The sequence below is a fragment of the Panthera pardus genome, unplaced genomic scaffold, assembly GCF_024362965.1.
Source record: "Panthera pardus isolate Hobbes unplaced genomic scaffold, ASM2436296v1 HiC_scaffold_17, whole genome shotgun sequence".
Classification (NCBI taxonomy): Eukaryota; Metazoa; Chordata; class Mammalia; order Carnivora; family Felidae; genus Panthera; species Panthera pardus.
This window is the reverse complement of record NW_026526732.1, coordinates 21,527,659-21,547,445: the sequence shown is the minus strand read 5'-3', so window position 1 is coordinate 21,547,445 and position 19,787 is coordinate 21,527,659. Positions and strand designations below refer to the sequence as shown.

Sequence of the window (19,787 nt, the reverse complement as noted above, 5' to 3'; positions counted from 1 at the left end):
TTTTGTGTGAGTTTTTGGAATTCCCAGGACATTTTACATACCCAGTTCCATATCTACACTTTAAAAGGTCTCAAAGCAAATTCTGAGTTCTCAGGGGTTCTGTTTATGCATGTGTAACAGTGATTATGTCCTTTTCCTAGTGACATATCCCACTTTTTGATATATTACATAGATTAAAAAAAGAATCTTCAGTTTCATTGTATGAATATTTTAATACCACTCTCTCTTGTGTACTGGGCCATTTCACTTAGCTTACTAAACAGTTTGGTAAGAACTGAGTGTTGTCTAAGAAGTCTTTGGAGTACTATTAAACGTTATTACTCTATTCTGACCTAGAAAAGGGACAGTAAACTATCTTTAAATATAAGGACACTGAAGTTAAGAGCTGTTCACCTCTCTCTCTGTCACACACACACATACACAAAGAAGGAACCTAATTATGTGGACCTAGTCTACCCTCATCTTATTCCCAGAAGACATCTAATCTGTGAATTAGTTTTGGAATTTACAGAAAGAAGAAAACTATAAAACTTGCTTCTAAAGTGAAGACGAAGCATCATGAGAAAAACTGTTCAATGCCTATAAGAAAAATACTGGTTAGCTGATGGAGGCTGATGGCCGAGAGAGGAGAAAGAAGTCACACTGGCAAGAGAGACTCACACATTAGGGGCGTAGAGAATCCAGATATACATGAAGAGGGTGCTGTTAGGTTTCCTTTCTTAGGTTTCCTTTCAGAGCGTCTGTGAATTACACTGACAAAAGACAGATTAGCAAGAGAAGAGCATTTGTTTATGCCTGCTGTGCATGTACAGTGATGTGTAACTCGAAAGGATGGTTGGAATTTGGGGCTTATATAGCCAACTTTAGCAGTGGAAGGAAATTGGGGAGAAAGGCTCCTTTGTGAGGAACCAATAGGTTTCTTTAGGAGAGATAAGTGGGCTTTTGTGGGGGGGGACGTGTGATAAGAAAGTTGGTGATGATGTTTGTTTATGCAGGTGCAGGTGGTTTTTCTGTCTTCTTCATAGCCGTGAAACTCCCCCAGAGAGAGGATTTATGGTAGCCCTCTTTCCCAGAAGTTGCTGCGATTAGTCCAATAAAGGAAGCTCCGAAAAGGTTCCTTTCTGCATCTGTTCAATCTCAGATGTCTTTAGCTTAAAATGATCTTTATGTCAACTCTAGGGTTCTGAGTGAATCCCCACAGGGGAAAAGGGCTAATTTACACCAAGGAAGGAGAGACTCAAGGTTAAAGAGTAGGGCGCCTCACTTGATTGTGAGGTGAACATGTTATTCAGAGTTAAACACTTCATTTCTCTGTTCTTTGGAAATTTGATTAGGACTTCTAAAGTTTAGCAACTCTTTACAGCACTTCTGCTCTCCGAGGATTTATTCTGAATGAGGATCTATATCTGCCTAACACAAGTAGAATTATTCTGGAAACTGCGTTGATCCAGCCGGCTACATCAAGCCTGCGGCCCCAGGATCACACACTTCATATCTAGATTTAATTTTTAGTTGTAATTCTTTTCAAAATAGATAAAACAAAATTCTTTACTCATATTTTTACAACGTCACTGCTCACATAAAAATATCTTATTGTTTCAAATGGTAAGTAATAATTGGACATTGGGTTTCAGAATGATCCATCATGGGGATAATTTTGCGTGATTTTGAAAACTTAGAATAAAAATTCTATTTGCATATGTTCTATGGGACATACCTAATTTTTTTTATCCCCCAGCCATCAAACACAGACAACCTGTTGGGATCATCCTAAAATGACTGAACTCTTCCAGTCCCTTGGTGAGTGCCATTTTATTTAATTAGCCAAAACAACCGATAGTTGTGTATTCTTAAAAGGGAGGTAACCACCAGTTTTTCTTACACAGCATGGTTTGTTTAAAGGATTGTTTCACTGACACAGAAAAACAGTTGAATTTCTGAGGGCGATGCAGGAAACAGTTTTTTACCATTCTTGAGGGAACACGTGGTTTGAACTAGCATGAGGTTGATTTTAAAAGGAAGAACACAGCCTCCCTCCTATTGAGTTATCTTAAACTTCAGCTTTGTTTGAAAACAAAAACAATAACAGCACAGCCACCTTGAATCACCCTTTAAATTTCCTTTTAACTCACATTTAATGTAGTTGATCATACTAAATTAGCTTGCCTACTTGCATTTTGTCAAAGTAGTCATGAAAAGCTAAAATCATTTTAATATAAAAATGTAAGAAGGGGCGCCTGGGTGGCTCAGTCTGTTGAGCAGCCAACTACAGCTCAGGTCATGATCTCAAGGTTCGTGGGTTTAAGCCCTACATCGGACTCTGTGCTGACAGCTCAGAGCCTGGATCCTGCTTTGGATTCTGTGTCTCCTCCTCTCTCTGCCCCTCCCATGCTCATGCTCTGTCTCTCAATAATAAATAAAAACGTTAAAAAAATTTTTTTTAAATGTAAGAAGGGGTGCCTGGGTGGCTCAGTATGTTGAACATCCAACTTCAGCTCAGGTCATGATCTCAAAGTTTGTGGATTTGAGCACATGTCGGGCTCTATACTGACAGCTCAGAGCCTGGAGCCCGCTTCAGATTGTGTGTCTCCCTCTCTCTCTGTCCCTCCCCACCTCATGCTCTGTGTCTCTCTCTCTGAAAACTAAATAAAACATCAAAAAAGTAAATTAAAAAATGTAAGGAAACATGAGATGAGAATCCTGGTCTTGTAGATTTCTAGTAGAATATGATGTTGAACTGATTCTCTAGCCTCCTTTCTTTGAAAGAGTTTTCTTTTTGGGTAGGTGATGCAGTGCTGGAGAGGGAAAACGAGGCCCTAAGGCTCTCACACCAACCCATTTCAACATGGAGGGAGCCCCCTTTTTGATTTCTTTAGTTTCATTTCTTTAGGTTTCTCTCATGAGCTTTCATTTGGATGAGTGAGAGCAGCTACAAAGGTTGAACAAAAGAGAGAAAAGCCATGGGTTTCTTTCCTTTGTAAAGTGAGGGTACAAACTTTGATGATTTCTGAGTTTTCTTCCAGTTCTGCTAGTTTCTAATACAGATACTGTGTCTTTAGAAGACAGAAAGAAATTACAATACCTTTTCTTTTTTAATTTTTTAAATCAATGTTTATTTTTGAGAGAGAGAGAGAGTGAGCATGAGCAGAGGAGGGACAGAGAGACAGAGGGAGACACAGAATCCAAAGCAGGCTCCAGACTCCGAGCTATCAGCACAGAGCCCAATGTGGGGCTTGAACTCAGGAACTGCAAGATCATGACCCGACCTGAAGTCAGACGTTGAGCCACCCATGCGCCCCTACAATATCTTTTTTTAGCTTGATACCAAATCTTTAAGTTTTTTTTTTAATTGAAATATAATTGACAAATAGCATGATATTAGTTACTGGTATACAATATATTGGTTCAATATTTGTATTATGAAACTGTTACTACAGTAAGTCTAATTAACATCCATCACCTCACATCATTACATTTTTTATTCTTGTGATAACCCTTAAGATCTCCTCTTTTAGAAACTTTCAAATATACAATACAGTATTATTAACTATAGTTAACCTCTTGTTTCGAAAGATTTGAATATGGACTATAGGATAATTTTAACCATATCTATAAAAGGGTAGAAGAAGCAGATAGATCCGGATGGAAGAAATAAGACTAGCTCTATGAGTAGTGAGAGGGACAGCCTTATTGACAGAAAACTGATTGTCCTTGAGGAAGGTGCCTCTGGAGGAGAATCCCTCCCAGCAGTAGAGAAGGAAGGGCCCTGAGCCTACGGTGTGATGGATTTAAGCCTTCAAAAGTTAACAGGCCATGTTTCGTTTTCCTCATTTCCCTCCTTTTGCTATTGGATAATGCTTTCTTGAAAGCCATGTAGCACTACTTTGGAATGTCTCTCACTATGGTGCTAATGAACATTTAATTATTCTCTTAAATGCTGTGGATTTTGAGAGAAGAGTTTTTAATGAGAACAGACATAATACTTTTCCATCATCTGAAGTAAACAAATACATTCTTGCCATTCAATGTAAGTAAACTAATAAGCATGCTTTTGAATGTGTTCTCTTTCCCATTTCAGCTGACCTGAATAATGTACGTTTCTCTGCCTACCGTACAGCCATCAAAATCCGAAGACTACAAAAAGCTCTATGTTGTGAGTTATTCTACCAAAGTTAATTACTCGGAACTTTGGATTGCATTTGTTGTTTTTTGTGGGTTTTTTTGTGGGGTTTTTTGTTTTTTGTTTTGAGACAGAGATAAATGAAGATGGGGATGTGTTTGGAGAGTAAATCTGATATTCAGTGTATCACACTCAAGGAATTGGCTCTGTTTCTGTAAATGCTCTACTCTTTGCCCCATCAGCATGCATGCACTAGTAAAACAAATGAACATATGCCATTCTCAGTTGGAGAACAAAATTAGCCAAAATACAGGAGTAACATAAAAAGCTTTTTCAAAAATTATGCTGCCACCCAATTTAAAAGGATTAAATCAACAAATCAAAGTAGTAGATCATTGCCTTCTTAGTACTTTGTATTCATTTGGAAGTATAGGATTCCAGGGGTGCCTGGGGGGCTTAGTTGGTTAAACATCCAACTCTTGATTTAGGCTAAGGTCATGACATCACTGTTTGCGAGTTCAAGCCCTGCATCAGGCTCTGCGCTGACAGTGCAAAGCCTGCTTGGGATTCTTTCTCTTTCCCTCTCTGCCCCTCCCCCACTCGTGCACGCATGCTTTCTCTCTCTCTCTCTCTCTCTCTCTCTCTTTCTGTGTCTCTCTCAAAAAGTAAACTAAAAAAAAAAACAGTGTTTCTTCTGCAAGTATAAGATTTTAAACAGTTTGATTCAATGCAATCACGTAATATAGAAATACTAAAAAATAACATTCTTGATCCAAATTTGAACTGGCACCTAGAAAATTAGATAAAAGTCTCTATTTAAATATGTCTTGAGACCATTAGTATTAGCAACATGAACTTTTCCTGCAGGGAGTTTGTTCAGAGTAATATTCTGTGATAGCCATTTTACTAAAGGGTTATTCCTACCCCCAACACACATACCCAAACAACCTAAATTTAAATAGAAATATGAGTACTTGTAATAATAAAGTATAGATTTAATCTATCTAAATTCTCTTTGTGGTTGTAGTTTTGATGATTGAGTTTATTTAAAGAACACGTAGGGGCGCCTGGGTGGCTCAGTTGGTTAAGGGTCCGACTTCGGCTCAGGTCATGATCTCGCAGTTTGTGAGTTCAAGCCCCACGTCGGGCTCTGTGCTGACAGCTCAGAGCCTGGAGCCTGCATTGGATTCTATGTCTCCCTCTTTCTCTGCCCCTCCCCCGCTCATGCTCTGTCTCTCTCTGTCTCAAAATAACAAAACATTAAAGAACGTGTAGACCTTGTCAGATAGTTAATATGAGAAGTGACCTTTGTCTATATTTTTAAGGCAGAGTAATTTGAATAGTTCCAAATATTCTTGTTTGCTACTTTTTGTTAATAATTGTTTTCTGTCTAGGCAGTTCAGTGAAGCTTTGAATATTACTCTTTGCAAAATGATATATGAAAGTTAAAAACTCTTTAAAAGTCAGTAGAAATTAGAATTACATTTTGAGCTGGTAACATGAGGAGAGGTGAGGAAAGAGAAGTATAGAATCATTCAGAAAAAAAGAACACAAAAAACCCCCCACAGCAATGCAAAGCTTTAAAGTAGGGAAAACTTGGGCACCTGGGTGCCTCAGTCAGTTAAGCATCTGACTTTCAATTTGGCTCAGGTCACGATCTCACGGTTTGCGAGATCAAGCCCTGAGTTGAGCGCCATGCTGACAACATGGAGCCTATTTAGGATTCTCTCTCTCTCTCTCTCTCTCTCTCTCTCTCTCTCTCTCTGCCCCTCCCTGTGCAAATTCTCTCTCTCAAAATAAATAAACTTTAAAAACTTAAATGAATAAAATAAGGAAAACTTAAGTGATGTGTGGAAGAGAAGTCTCAAGGGCTAAAAACACACCTCTAGATTCATGGATGAAAGAAAACCCGAGGTGATTTTGATGCCCATAATCCACAGAGCCCCAGATGACGGAAGCAAGTGGTGCAGAATCACCAGTACAAAAAAAGCCAAGCCAACACACCCTGGCCAGTGATCTGTATGTTGAGCCAGAGGGGAATAGGAAGTGAATTAGGAACACACAGAAGGGACGTTCAGTGAGCTCAGTGAGTCCATGGTGACAGCAGTTTTGAAAGGGGACCAGCTGCATGCCCAGTATCCAGCTGACGGATCTGGAAGGTCTTCTCAGGCCTGATGAGCTATAAAATGAGGACAAATGACTCAGGGGCAAAATCTCCATTGACCAAAGACTGCTTTTTGTCATGATGAACGTGGTCCGAGTTTTCAGTAGTACTTCTGGCTGGATAAACGTACCAGCACATTTGGTGTTTTCCTCTGTTGGTTCTTTTGAATTCTCAGGAAAAAACTCCCTCCTACAGTTCATTCCTTCCAATCTGAGAAGAGCAGAAGAGGAATACCTCCTGCTTCTAAACTACATGACATTTAGAAATGTGCACTGAGAAAAGTGCCAGATTGCGTTGGATTATAAATATTCGAGCTGATGTGTTTGGAGCCACCTGGCCTCACTTTCCCCACTGCCTCTGCCCCCACTGCTCTCCAGCCCGGGGCCTTTACACCACTTGTCAGCTCACCTGTTTATGATTAATCTGTTCCTCCTTCTCCTGTCCTTTCTGTTCACTTGAAATGCCTTGACCCTTCCTCTGCAGTGGTCTGCAACCCTTTATTCCTCCAGACACTGTTAAAAATTTACTTCTTTTGGAAACGTTTACAAGCTAATCCCACCTGCCTCCAATTTCTCCAGAACTTTATGATTGCCTATAAGGACTGTTTCTCACCTAAGCACCATATGCTTGCCTTTGTGTAAGAGATAATGTTAAGAGGATTGTCCCGCCCCTGCCGTCTATGGCTTCAGGTCAGGGGTCCTCCCATTTTGTGTAAACCCCCACCCAGCATAAGGACCTAATGTAGAGGGCGTGCTGTCACTGCTCGGTCACTGTTCATTCATTTGTTGGCCTCCACAATTGTGTAGAGACTTGGTAAAGAGACTTGGTTCCCACACTCGAGGAACCTACATTCAGAGATAGCATGTTACACATGGATACACGCTTTCAGCAGATTCTTGTTGCCCTCAGAATGGAATGGTCTTTACCTTGGCCTGTTATTCTGTCCCCTCCGTTCACTGTGCACCACAGAAGACTCCTGCCATCAGCTCTAGTGGTTGACTGGAATGGCCAGCCCTGTATTCTGTTCTTCCTGCCTGGAGACCCCTTGTCTTAGCTCTCAATGTTATTCTTGTCTCACGCCAGGTACCTTCTCTTCCTTTGGCTTCCAGCCTAACTATTGCCTATCTTTAATGGGGCTTTCCATGATTATTTCATTCTAAAGTAGGTCACTCCTGATATTCTGTTGCTTAGATTCAGTTCTTTCCTTGTGTGGCACTTGTCATAATTCTTGATATTCTATTTATTAACTTACTTACTGCCTGTCTCTCTAAATGAGCTAAGTTTTCATGTGAGGGATGAGTCTGTTTTCTTCTCTACCTGCAGCCTCATTCAACTTCTGGCACAGAGCAGTCTCCTAGGATATACAGAGGGAATGATTTGAGTATAGAAGTTACAGGAGTAAGGGTGCCTGGGTGGCCCAGTTGATTAGGCATCTGACTCTTGATTTGGGCTCAGGTCATGATCTCATGGTTCATGGGATTGAGCCCCAAGTCAGGCTCTGCGCTGACACCATGGAACCCACTTGGGGTTCTCTCTCTCTCTCCCTCTCTCTCTGCTCCTCCCCCACGCACGTGCTGTTTCTCTCTCTCAAATAAATAAACTTTTAAAAATAATAAAAATATAAGAGTTACAAGAGTATACCAGAAAGCTGGTGTAAGAGGATTTATGGCAGCACTTCTTACTGTTAAAATTTGTTTAATTTTGGCATATTCCTAAAGGTGATACGATATTGCAGCAAACATCAGCAATCTGATGACCCTCGGGACTGTAAAGTTGAATGAACAAAAACAAGTGGAGAAGAATATAGTACAGTTTGATTCTATTTATTTATAGTTCGAAATAATGAAAAAATAAATGCTGCATGATTTGGGGATACATATACTTTTGAAAACTGAAAGCAAAATGCAAAGATTAGCTGTTCTCCCTGTGATCACGAGGGGAGGCAATTAAGGACATTTCCCAAGGCATTTTCAAGATCCCAGTAACAGTCTCTTTCTTTAGCTGTGTAACGAATTAACGGGGATTGGTTCTACTATTCTTCTTTAGGCCAAACATGTGTATTATACATACTCTTTTGTATTCTTAGTTAATTTTTTTTTTGTAATAGGCAGTAACAGAGAAGCCAAAGGAAAGTGGTGTCAGAAGAGGGAGAGATACCCTTTGTCATGATGAACAAGGCAGGCTTCCTTGACTAGCAAGCATATAAGCCAGGCCTTAGAAGCCACACAGGATTTAGGCACGTGGCTATTTATTCAGGGGTAGGGAGGAAGGGACTTCTATGCATAAGCATCAAAGGTGTGGATGGAGTTTAGGGAACATAATGGAGTCTAAATGGAATAGGTTATGAGCTATCCATTCAGTATTTGGAAATGTCCTTAAAGTCAGTTTGGGTCCACATGGAAGGTCACTTTTTTTCATGAAACCTTTTCTGATTCCTTTGGTTGTTTGTCCCTCATGTTTTCAAAATGTTACATTTAATGTTTGTTTTTTATAGAGTAGGGTGCTGTCAGACCATTTTCTGTTTTGTGGGACCTAGGAGATAGGCCCAGTTTAGATAACATCTAAGGCAGAAGGAAGGATCCAGTGAACAGGGACAAGTACATAGTTCAGGCAAAAGATCATGGGAGCTGAACCAGCAGGTGGTGGTAGCAGGAGAGAAGAGGGAGAAGAGGGATTTGTAAGGAGGAGGGAAAACTGATGACTGGGGGGATTTGCTAGTTGATAACTGGCAGAGGGTGAAAGGGAGAGAGTGTCAGGGCATTTCAGGGTTTGCAGAGTCATGGTCTATAGAAGGTACTGACACCATTACTGGATTTCAGTGTAACGGGAACTCAAGATCTTTATTTGCAACATACTGAGATGGAGGTCCCCGAAAGAGAATAGTATAGCTCTAATTGGGAGCAGAACAGCAGGCGTGTGGGTCAGGAGTTTAGGTAGGAGATCAGGATGGAAACCAGAGTGTGGAGCCATCCAGAGAGAAGGCAGTAACTGAAGTAATGAAAAGTAAGTGAGGGTATCAGGGTCACAGAGTGAAGCAGCTGATACAAGTCCTTGAGTGCCACCTGTCCTTCTGAGATATCTGAGGAAGAGAGGGTAGGAGAGGTGCTAAGAAGGAATGGTCAGGTGCCTGGGTGACTCCGACAGTTAAGCATCTGAGTCTTGATTTCAGCTCAGGTCATGATCTCATGTTAATGAGTTCAAACCGTGCATCAGGCTCTGCACTTGGGATTCTCTGTCTCTCGTGTTCTGTCTCTCTCTTTCTCTCTGTCCCTGCCCCTTCCCTGCTTGTGCTTGCTCTCTCTCTCAGAATAAATAAATAAACTTAAAAAGAAAGAAGGAATGGTCAAAGATTCCAAGAACACGGGAAGAGTTACGGAAGCCCAAGGTCAGGTGCTGAACTGTGTGTTTTTGCAGAACCGGAGAAGTATGATCCATTTCTATTCGATCCCCTGTGCCTCATATGGGGGATTAAAAAAAAAAAGTCCGAAAGTTGGTTAGAAAATGATTCTGCTGTTTGTTTTATTTGCCACATGACTGAGCTGTCATTTGTCTCCCTTGGAAAGGAGAAAATCATAATTTTGTGCGATTTAAATGTGGTCAGTTTTTTAAAGGAACCTAAGTGTGACACATTTCAGGAAGATGTATGGCCTGGCTTAGGCACTAAGGCAAAGTGTCAAAGTAAATCACTAAAAGTTGAAGACATGATAGTCTGTGGGATGTGGCACATTACTGTCGCAGCTACGAAGTGTGTTACAAAGGAGGCTTTTCTAGAAGAAATGCAAAGGCAGCACGATCCAGGAAGTGGTCTTTTGGAATTTGGTCTAGTGTCACTTTATTGCCATGTGTGGATACAATAGCAGTGCTGTGTTGCTGGCATAATTAGTGTTGGAATTGAGAAAACTCAGAGCATTTTGGCAGTGTTTGAATATATTTATTTGTATCTGTGTGAAATTATAGTTCTGTAGCTGCCGTCATTCAGCACTTCTCTTTGTCAAATACTATGAAGAATGAATTTGAATTTTGCTCCTGCCCTCTGGAAGTTTATAATTGAAAATAGTGTATGCTGCCAAAAAGTGGGATGAAAATGACATTGAAGATTCTAGATGGTTCTTAGTCTTCTTTCTGATACCATCTCTCACTAACTCATGTAAAACTTACATAAGTTATTTTTATAATTAGTTGACATTTTACCAATAATGTATTTGACATTGGAAACAAATGGATTGACCTACTGTCCAGACTTGTGAGTTTTATATTTGTTCTTTCTCTCTTTTTTTATAAAGTTTTCCCTGTTGAGTTGTTTTAGAAATCATTTTAATCTGTCTAGTTCTAAAGCAGTTCCTTTCCATTGTAGATAACCTGAAAAAAATAAATCATTCTATGTAGTGTTTAGGCAGCTAGAGTGGACACATTTCATGTCTTTAAAAACTCAAAATTAGTAGTTATCCAATGGTTAAAAATAGATAAATACGAAGGAAGCTATTCATTCATTTTATTTAACTGTCAAAATATGTCATTGTATTTTTTAAGGTAGTAGTTTTGTGTCAGGCAAAGAGGAAATAGATGGTTATGTTAAAATAAAAAGTTTCCCTAAGCTGATTTCTTTTAATATTAAAAAGTTCAATATGGAGATAGGGAAAACATTCTTTAAAGCCGGAATTTCAGTGAGCAGTCCTTAAATTCATGTGGATTCTGTAATTTTCCAAACCCATTTCTTCAGATCTAGAAGTCATTTCTGTACTCAATAAATGTACAGGTACATGGTAATTTGATAATCTCCTGTTTTCCTGTTCCCGGTTAGCTAATGGAATGACTAGAAGTTGATTAAAAAGAAAAATTAGATAAGTTTTCTTCTTTTTGTCTAAAACTCTTCCTCCTGGCCTGTGAGCATCTCCCATAGGGCACACGTGCCAGCCCTTCAAGTGCCACTTATCTGCCACACCATAACCACGAGCCACCCACATGTAAGCCACTTACCATCCACACTGCTGTTGTCATTTTAGAGCCCCCCCCCCCCCCCCAGACTTCCTTGAATTCTTGTCTTTTCCCAAGACATTCTGTCTTCCTGGAATTCTTTCCTTGCTTTACATGGTCTCTTGCATCTTATCCTTTAAGGCCCATTTCAAATCCCCACCTCCCAGGGGAGCATTTTCCAGGCTCCTTCTACTCCCTTATGGTAGTAGCTCTCATAGAAATCTATGTATTCTTCGCCTATTGTATTTTCACTCCTTAGTAGTACGCTTACTCTCCTTCTCTGACTGGCCATCTTTGAGAGCAGGGTCTCCAGCTTGTTCTTCTGTGCCCTGCTCTAGCCTGCTCTACCCTGCTCTAGCACCGGCCAGTCCCACCATAGATGTTCTGCACATGAAATGTAGAAGTGGGAGCAAATACATGGAGACCCATGGATGTGGGCCTGTACTGTGGACCTCTTCAAATCTCATGTAGCTACAGTGGCCTATATGCCAAAGCATCAAAGGAAGCAAACCAGGTTAGGATCAGATTGGGAGGGCATCCTAGACCAGGTTTGATTCAGCAGGAAGTAGAGAACAACTTCTTTAACCATTTTCAGTGAGTTTTGTATCTCATGATGTGCATGTTGAAAAACAGAATGATTAGTTTGGCAGTGATATAAACGATGACTGGGAGGGGGTGAGCAGGTTGGTCTCAGGAGTTAGAAGAGCAGTGTCATATTTTAGATGTTCTACTATTTGGACTAGATTTATTTATGCCTTCCTATATTTATTATTTTTTTTTTATTTTTTTTAACGTTTATTTACTTTTGACAGAGAGAGAGAGAGAGAGAGAGCATGAGTGGGGGAGGGGCAGAGAGAGAGGGAGACACAGAATCTGAAGCAGGCTCCAGGCTCCGAGCTGTCAGCACAGAGCCCGACGCGGGGCTCGAACTCACAGCGTGCGAGATCGTGACCTGAGCCGAAGTTGGGCACTCAACCTACTGAGCCACCCAGACACCCCAGTGCCTTCCTATATTTAAAAGTAGAAAGAGCCTTAAGAGAAAAGAAAAGTCAAAAAGGAAAGTAGGAAGAATTGATATTCCAAAGAGCAAAAAAATGGGATCAGATTGAAAAGTAACAAAGTTTAGATACAAAAGCATGAAAATAAGAGATGCAGATAAAAGAAGAGTTTAGAAATATAAGAATATCAATGTTACTTATTTCTTTAAAAATTGAGATTAGCTTGAAAGAGTAGATTCTTAAACTGAAGAAGCTAAATACTTAAGATTAGAAATGTTTTTGTTCTAATGTTGTTAGGTTGTATAATGTAATGCCTGTGCGTATTCCTTTTTCTCATCTGATTAGTGGATCTCTTAGAGTTGAATACAACAAATGAAGTTTTCAAACAGCACAAACTGAACCAGAATGATCAGCTTCTTAGTGTTCCAGACGTCATCAACTGTCTGACAACAACTTATGATGGCCTTGAACAAATGCATAAGGATCTGGTCAATGTTCCTCTCTGTGTGGATATGTGTCTAAACTGGTTGCTCAACGTATATGACACGTAAGTTGGCCTTTTTTCTCTTTAAAATATAATCGTCAAATGAAATGTGTTGATAATGCAAAATGTGTAAATTTTGAAGTGACTTTTTTGAAAAGGTACTTCCAAAGTACTTCTCTTAGTGGAAATATACATGTTAATTGTTGTACAAGAATAACTTTCCAAAATTTGAGCTCTTAACCAACAGTATAATGAAAAAGAATGTCCACCCATTATTTCAAGATTTTGTTTCAGTTTGTAAATGGTGTCAACTTTGTCGTATCATATTTGCTAGGGGAAACCTAATATAAATAAGTCCTATTTTCTTCTTCCAGAATGTCTTTTGGTGTGTCTTTTTTTGAAAGATAAAAATTTATATTTGTTATGAGTTAAAATAATTGACTGGCTCATAAGAATCCACTCTGCAATTTTTGTATGACAACCTAAGAGCAATTTGAATGGCAATTAAAGGGATTTAATTTCTCTTTTGGTATTAGCTTTATTTATTGCAATAGGGGTGATGTGTTTGTATGGTATTTTAAGTAATTTATGCTATAGGACACTCTAATATCTGTAATTTAATTAGATACTCACTGTTACATAAAGAGCACTCTCAACTTCCAGCATAACTCATTCGCCATTAATTTGGCTTTTTTGAATGTGACAGTGCATTTGTGAAATAATCAATTCTAGAAAGACCTGCTGTGGGCTGACATTTCTGAAACATTAGGAATTATTCATTCTTCTGGTAGGGGGTAAAAGTATGCAAAGATGAAATAAGAAAATGAGAATTGTTGTTTTTCTCTCAGACCCTAAAAGTTATTTTCTATTAATTAGCTGCATAAAAATTTGTGTTTCTCATCCTCTTATTTGATTTAGAGAGGAAGAAGATAGATGATAGTTTATAAATCCACACGTTTAGCAGCTGATTGATTCTGTATAAGAAGTAAATGGTGACAACAATAGCTTTAGGGATGATTTGATTAAAATTTTGTTTATCCTTTTGTTTAGAAAACTTTTCCTCTCTCAATATTCATAAATATAACAACAAAGTTTTTTTTTTATAAAAAAATAAATAGCCTTTGTGTACTTTAAGACTCTTAAGAAACTCACCAAAGAACAGATAGATAGCATGAATCTCAGTTATAATAATGAACGTGGGATTTACTATCTCCCTGTCTGGTATCTTTTAATACATTTTGTGTTAATGTGATTTTTTTATACTTCTAGGGTAAAATATGATTCTTGGCATTAATTCACTGTTTAGCTAATCTTCAATTTTTTAAACCCCCAAAAGAGATATTTTCTATATAGTAAATTCATCCAAAGAGCTGGTCAATGAAATGTTTTAACTACAAAGCCTGTAACTTAATTTGATGGCCTGGGAAGAATGCTAAATTCATACAGTACTTAATTAAGAAGTTCATTAAGTTCTATAGTGGCAAGGTAGAGGTGCATATTTTGAGTAATGATTTAAGGAAGAATTGGAGAAAATGTTCAATCACCCTCCTCCAGTTCTAACACACTGCATTAGTTTGCTACGTCTGCCATAACAAAGAACCACAAACTAGGTAGCTTAATAAAAGAAATGTATTTTCTCACAGTTTTGGAGACTAGAAGTCCAAGATCAAGGTGTCAGCAGGGTTTCTTCTGAGGCCTCTCTCCTTGGCTTATAGATGGCTGCCTTCTCTCTGCGTCTTCACATGGTCTTTCTTCTGTGTGTGTTTGTGTTCTAATCTTATAAAAACATCAGTCATACTGGATTGAGGCCTACCCTATGACCTCATTTTAAGTTAATTACCTCTCTAAAGACTGTATCTCCCAAATATAGTCACATTCTGAGGTATTAGGTGGATAGAGCTTCAATACACGAATTTTAGGAGGATATAACTCATAACATATAACACATACATCTGCTGTTTTCACTGGACAGCCCGAAGGGAATAGTGCCACTTAGGTGAGAAGGTAGAATGTGAATGTGAAATGTTGTGATTCCTATTCTAGGGAATCAAATGCTGGCATATTTCCACTTTCCATCATCAAGTGTGGACACATGGAAAATGCTACACTAAAGTACTGTTTCTTATTTAGAAAGATGGTTTCTTGAAATTTTCCATTTTAAAGGAAAAAACGCTTTTAGGATTTATTTTCCTTCCATGCCAAAGAAATGTAGTGAAGATCGTGCTGGGTCCGAATGGTGTATGCATTCAGTCTGGTTTTCTATTTTGGAGAGAAATATCATGAATTAACCTAAGGGCGGGGGAAAACCCCACAAGCACAGTTAATTATATGATGGTAGTCTCAGATGGCCAGAGTTGATTGCCCAAATTTCTCTAACAACTGTGATTTATCAGTTTGTCTAAACAAGAGTTATTAACTCTTTTCAAGTCATTAGTTTTCTTTGAGAATCCAATGGAACTATGATCTACATTATCCAATGCACTAGGACATTTTGGACCCTAATAAGTCTCTGAACTTTGGAAATGGCACCACGATCTAACCTTTCCATTCATTCAGCTATTTTGATATTCACTCATTAACCATATATTTTTTAACTGCCTTACTTTGTGTAGTGTGATACAGCCAGAACTGATATTTTCCGCTCTTGAAGTATACTCAGGCGGCTCTTGAAATAATGAGTGATACACACCCAGGAGATCAGAGGATTCTGGAAGTAGAAGTACTTTGAGGATCTTCCATTCTGCCCTCTTCATTTTACTGATTAAGAAACTGAACCAGTGAGACAAGACAATTTGTCCATAACCACCAATGCAATATATTAGTGGTAGATAGGGAACTAATACTCGGGGTTTTTGATAATAACTTGACTATTTCTGCCGTATCACCATATCGAAGAAAAATAGTATTTTATAAGTTATATTAAGTTTAATTTTTGTTTTAAGTTTTAACATGTGTCCAACTCCTAATATTATGATTTTTTTCAAAAAAAAATCTTTTCTTCCCTTGTGAATGATGAGAATCCAAATTTTTGGTTCTGGTTGCTTGGCAGCCAACCACTGCACTTTTGGCATCTCAATATCTCATCTGAAAAACTGAGATAAAAATATCTACTGTGCTTACCATACATAAGATATTTATGAAGGGCAAATGAACTACTATATGTAGAAAAGGCTTTCCAAACTATACAGATAAAATTTATTCCATTTATAAGTTCACAGCCTCACTCAGTCTTCATCTTCCCAGGTTAAAAAGCCTTCATTTTATAATCTTCCTTCTAAATTTAATAGAAATCAAAAATGTTTAAATCATGATTTAAAGCAACAGTCTGGAATGCTTGGTTTAAATATTTTTGTCCCACAGAAAATATTAACCTCATTTGCTACAGTGTTAACTCATTTTTCTACTATGCCAAGATGGATATAATTTTATAAGGTACATATCTTTCTAGTTAAACTAGTTTCAGAAGTTACTTATGAAGACTGTCAGGGAACCGAATACTTAAATATTGGGTCATATTACTCACTAATAAATTTCTTTGTGTCCCTCTTCTCCCTCAAATCCAGATATCTTATTTAACATCGAAGCCCTCTATCATCTGGTTCCATATAACCTGGACAACTTTATCAACCATTTAGCCTTGATGCAAGTCTTTGCTACCCCTGAACAAGTCTTGTCTCCGATGCTCACACCCGTCTCTGTCCCCTTGCCCAGGCTTTTCCTATGGTAATCAACCTTCTCCTAGGGACAGTCCAGCTATGTCATGTCTTCAGGGTCGGATTTGAGGCTTATCTTTTCTATCATATGTTGTAACTACTGAGACTAATAACTACTCAGACTAATCACTAGTCATTAATAACTAGTCAACCACAATGATCTTGTACTTGATTATTCCCACGCATAAAGCTTAGTCTCCTATTTTCTTGTGCTTTTCCTGTTGTTTTCATGTCTCCTCTCTAGCTAGTATGTGACCTTATCACAGGTGGGAATTTTATCTTGTACTTTTCTGTTGGTCCTCATGATACACAACAATGCCGGATCACAGTACACCTTCATAACTATTAATGGTGTGATGAATGGATGATTGACGTTTTCAGTAGTCATTTTCTTGTGTTATCGCCATAGACCGGAGGTCATCCTCTAATACGCATCAGTTGGATCTTTTTTCCCATAAGAGATTGCTTTTCCCTTAGCCACATCCATGTACCAGTCCATCCACACAGGCTTTTGTTATCTTCTGCACGTCTGTTGTCTGACTGTCCAGAGAATAAAATTTCCTGATTTTTGGAGGGAAGAAGCCAGACATAGTCTATTTTTCTGTGATAATTAGGAAACACCTAAAAATGTGAACTAGAAACACAATTTGTACCATGGTTCAGTTTAAGGTTAATTTGGAAGTATTTCTATAATGGTAAGAAACTGCAATGAGTATATTAACTTAGATTTCTCCTTATAATGCTATATTTATTTTCAGTTTAAGTGTTAGTTATCTCCTAAGTCACTTCAGAATGTTGTGCACATGCATATTAAGGGTTTGATAAGCTTGTTGGGTGTGATTTAATATAGATTATAAACTCTAGGTTATTGAGCGACTGTTTCGAAAATACATTTTACTGATCTCTCAGCATGTTTTCCTTTTTTATTTATTTTATACTTTATATGTTATGGTATATATATAGAAACTTACCTGAGTATTTATAATTTGAGAATAGAAGATATCAATTAGTATTCATAGGAGGAATATCAAGAAGAACAAGATTTAAACACAGTTTGATAATAAGAGCACCTAAAATTAAAATTACATGACACAAATATTTATCTGTTTTTGAGATAGGATGAATTACTAAATTTTATGTAATGATAAAGTTACATAGACATTTAGTCATAGGTTTTGGGTATACTGTACTTGTGTATTGGAAACATATCTTGAGAAAATTGATATTAAAAACCTAAACTAAAAACAGATCCTGAATATGGAACAATAAAGATAACAATAGAGGGTTGGTTTTTTTTTTTTCTGGATTGTGTGTTATTCCATAGCAAGGATCATGTTGCAAATTTTTGTAGTTTCTGCATTCGCCGTTCCCCATCCCCAGGCTGAAGTACACTGGGAGATTTGATAGACAACTCTGAAATTCTTTGATAAATGACAGAATGAAGACAACTCTGTGTTTTTAAAGATAAAATTTTTCTTCTAGTTAACTTATTATAGTCCCTCATCGGCATAGTACAAAGCTATTTCCTGGTGTTGAGTAATTAGTATATTTTGTATTTAATTATAATTTAATACTTCCTCAAACAGAGGTTTCACACCTGTCTAGGTAAGATCACCGACTATTAAGTTGCAATAGTAATTTGAAAAAACTGAGTTGGCAGAGATAAAAATCTATGAAGACAGTAAGTTTTTAAGTATTTAACCAGTTATCAGCTCTCAGTATAATATTCCAGTTTTCTTACATTTGATTTTAGATATATCATTATCCTTTTCTTGCCTTATTAAGCTACATGCATATTATATATAGCTTTAGCTATTTAATTTTTCTTTTTTATTTCTTTGAGAGAGAGAGAGAGAGAGAGCGAGAGCACAAGCGAACAGGGGAGGGGCACAGGGAGAGGGAGAGCAAGAATCTCAAGCAGGCTCCATGCCCAGCATAGACCTTAATACAGAACTGTATCTCATGACCATGAGATCATGAGCTGAGCTGAAGTCAAGGGTCAGACACTTAACTGACTGAGCCACCCAAGCTCCCCTTTAGCTATCTATTTTAAATCTTGCATTTGTAATTATTAACAGATATTTTCTAATTCATAGTATTTCTGAAAATATTTTTTCAGCTTTATGATTATCATTTTCATTTTACCTTCGTTTTCCTTCCTAGTTCATGTGTTACATGTAAAGTAACTTCAGGCTACATATTCTTCCAGACTAGGTCAAACATCCTATTAAAATATGTCATGAAATTGTGGTATCGGCTTAAAATTGATTATTAAAAGTGAATAGAAAAATTGCATCTCTAATATGCAATTATTTTTTAATAGTTTACCCTCAAAAAATAGATATTCAGAAATAACTAGCCTACTGTTTATAGCTTTAAATGCATCTAACACATTGAGATTTTTACAATTACAGGGGTCGAACTGGAAAAATAAGAGTGCAGAGTCTGAAGATTGGATTGATGTCTCTCTCCAAAGGTCTCTTAGAAGAAAAATACAGATGTATGTAAGACCTTTCCTATACGATAGTGTTTTTGTAATAATAATGATAATAACAATCGATTGGCAGCTTACTTTATATGGTTTGCTTGTAATAAGAGTTTCCATTCTTTTTAACCCTTATGTACATGTACCAGGCTAGCTAAAGGGTGCCAATTAAGAAGTGATGTGGAGTTGTGTGAAATGAGGTGAGGTGCCTTGATGGAGTGAGAACCAACTGTATATACATCTTATTCAATTCTATCACCTCAGAATGTAAGCACTGTGACTTCTGTTTTCCAGCTGAAAAAAATGACTACTGAGATGGGTTGAAAATCCAGTCAGTGGCTGAAGAGGCTGTTACGGGGCTAGAATTAGATTGTAGATTTTTCTGACTCCAAAGCCCAAGTTTTCTCTACTTGTCTATATTTCCAATGCTTGAAAAGAAATTAAGATGGACTAGAACCTTTATACTATATTTATAGGAGAACTTTGCGTACTTCTAATGTCAAAAAAAATCGAGATGGGCTAGAACTATTACAGACATTGACAAATAATTATATTTTATAGGGTGAGAAAATAAAAAGTGATAAAATATTTTTATTTTGTTCTGGTTTTTTTTTAATTCACCAAATAAATAAGTGGTATCCTTTTACCTGTCAGTTCATGAAGGGTGGGCATCTTGGCATTTTGAAAGGGATGGCCTGGGGAGCCAGGGACATCTGCCTTCAAATCTCAGCTTTGCCACTTAGTGGCTAAGTGACTTTGGGCCGGTTACGTGATCCCACTGAAGACCGCCAGCTAAGAGGCAATATTACTCCCATTTCACATTTCAAGAGGCTAAAATTTAATGGACTT

General features: G+C 37.9%; 1 protein-coding gene across 7 annotated transcripts in view; it reads left to right on the top strand.

The window, feature by feature from the left end:
• The window catches only part of UTRN (utrophin), a 487,285-nt gene that overhangs the window by 413,462 nt on the left and 54,036 nt on the right, over positions 1-19,787 (top strand). For all 7 annotated transcript variants that reach the window (XM_053904408.1, XM_053904406.1, XM_053904407.1 and 4 more), the window contains 4 exons: positions 1,739-1,800; positions 4,079-4,153; positions 12,602-12,803; positions 18,868-18,953. In XM_053904408.1, coding sequence (XP_053760383.1) covers positions 1,739-1,800; positions 4,079-4,153; positions 12,602-12,803; positions 18,868-18,953 — 425 coding nt within the window. The remainder of the gene's footprint in view (positions 1-1,738; positions 1,801-4,078; positions 4,154-12,601; positions 12,804-18,867; positions 18,954-19,787) is intronic.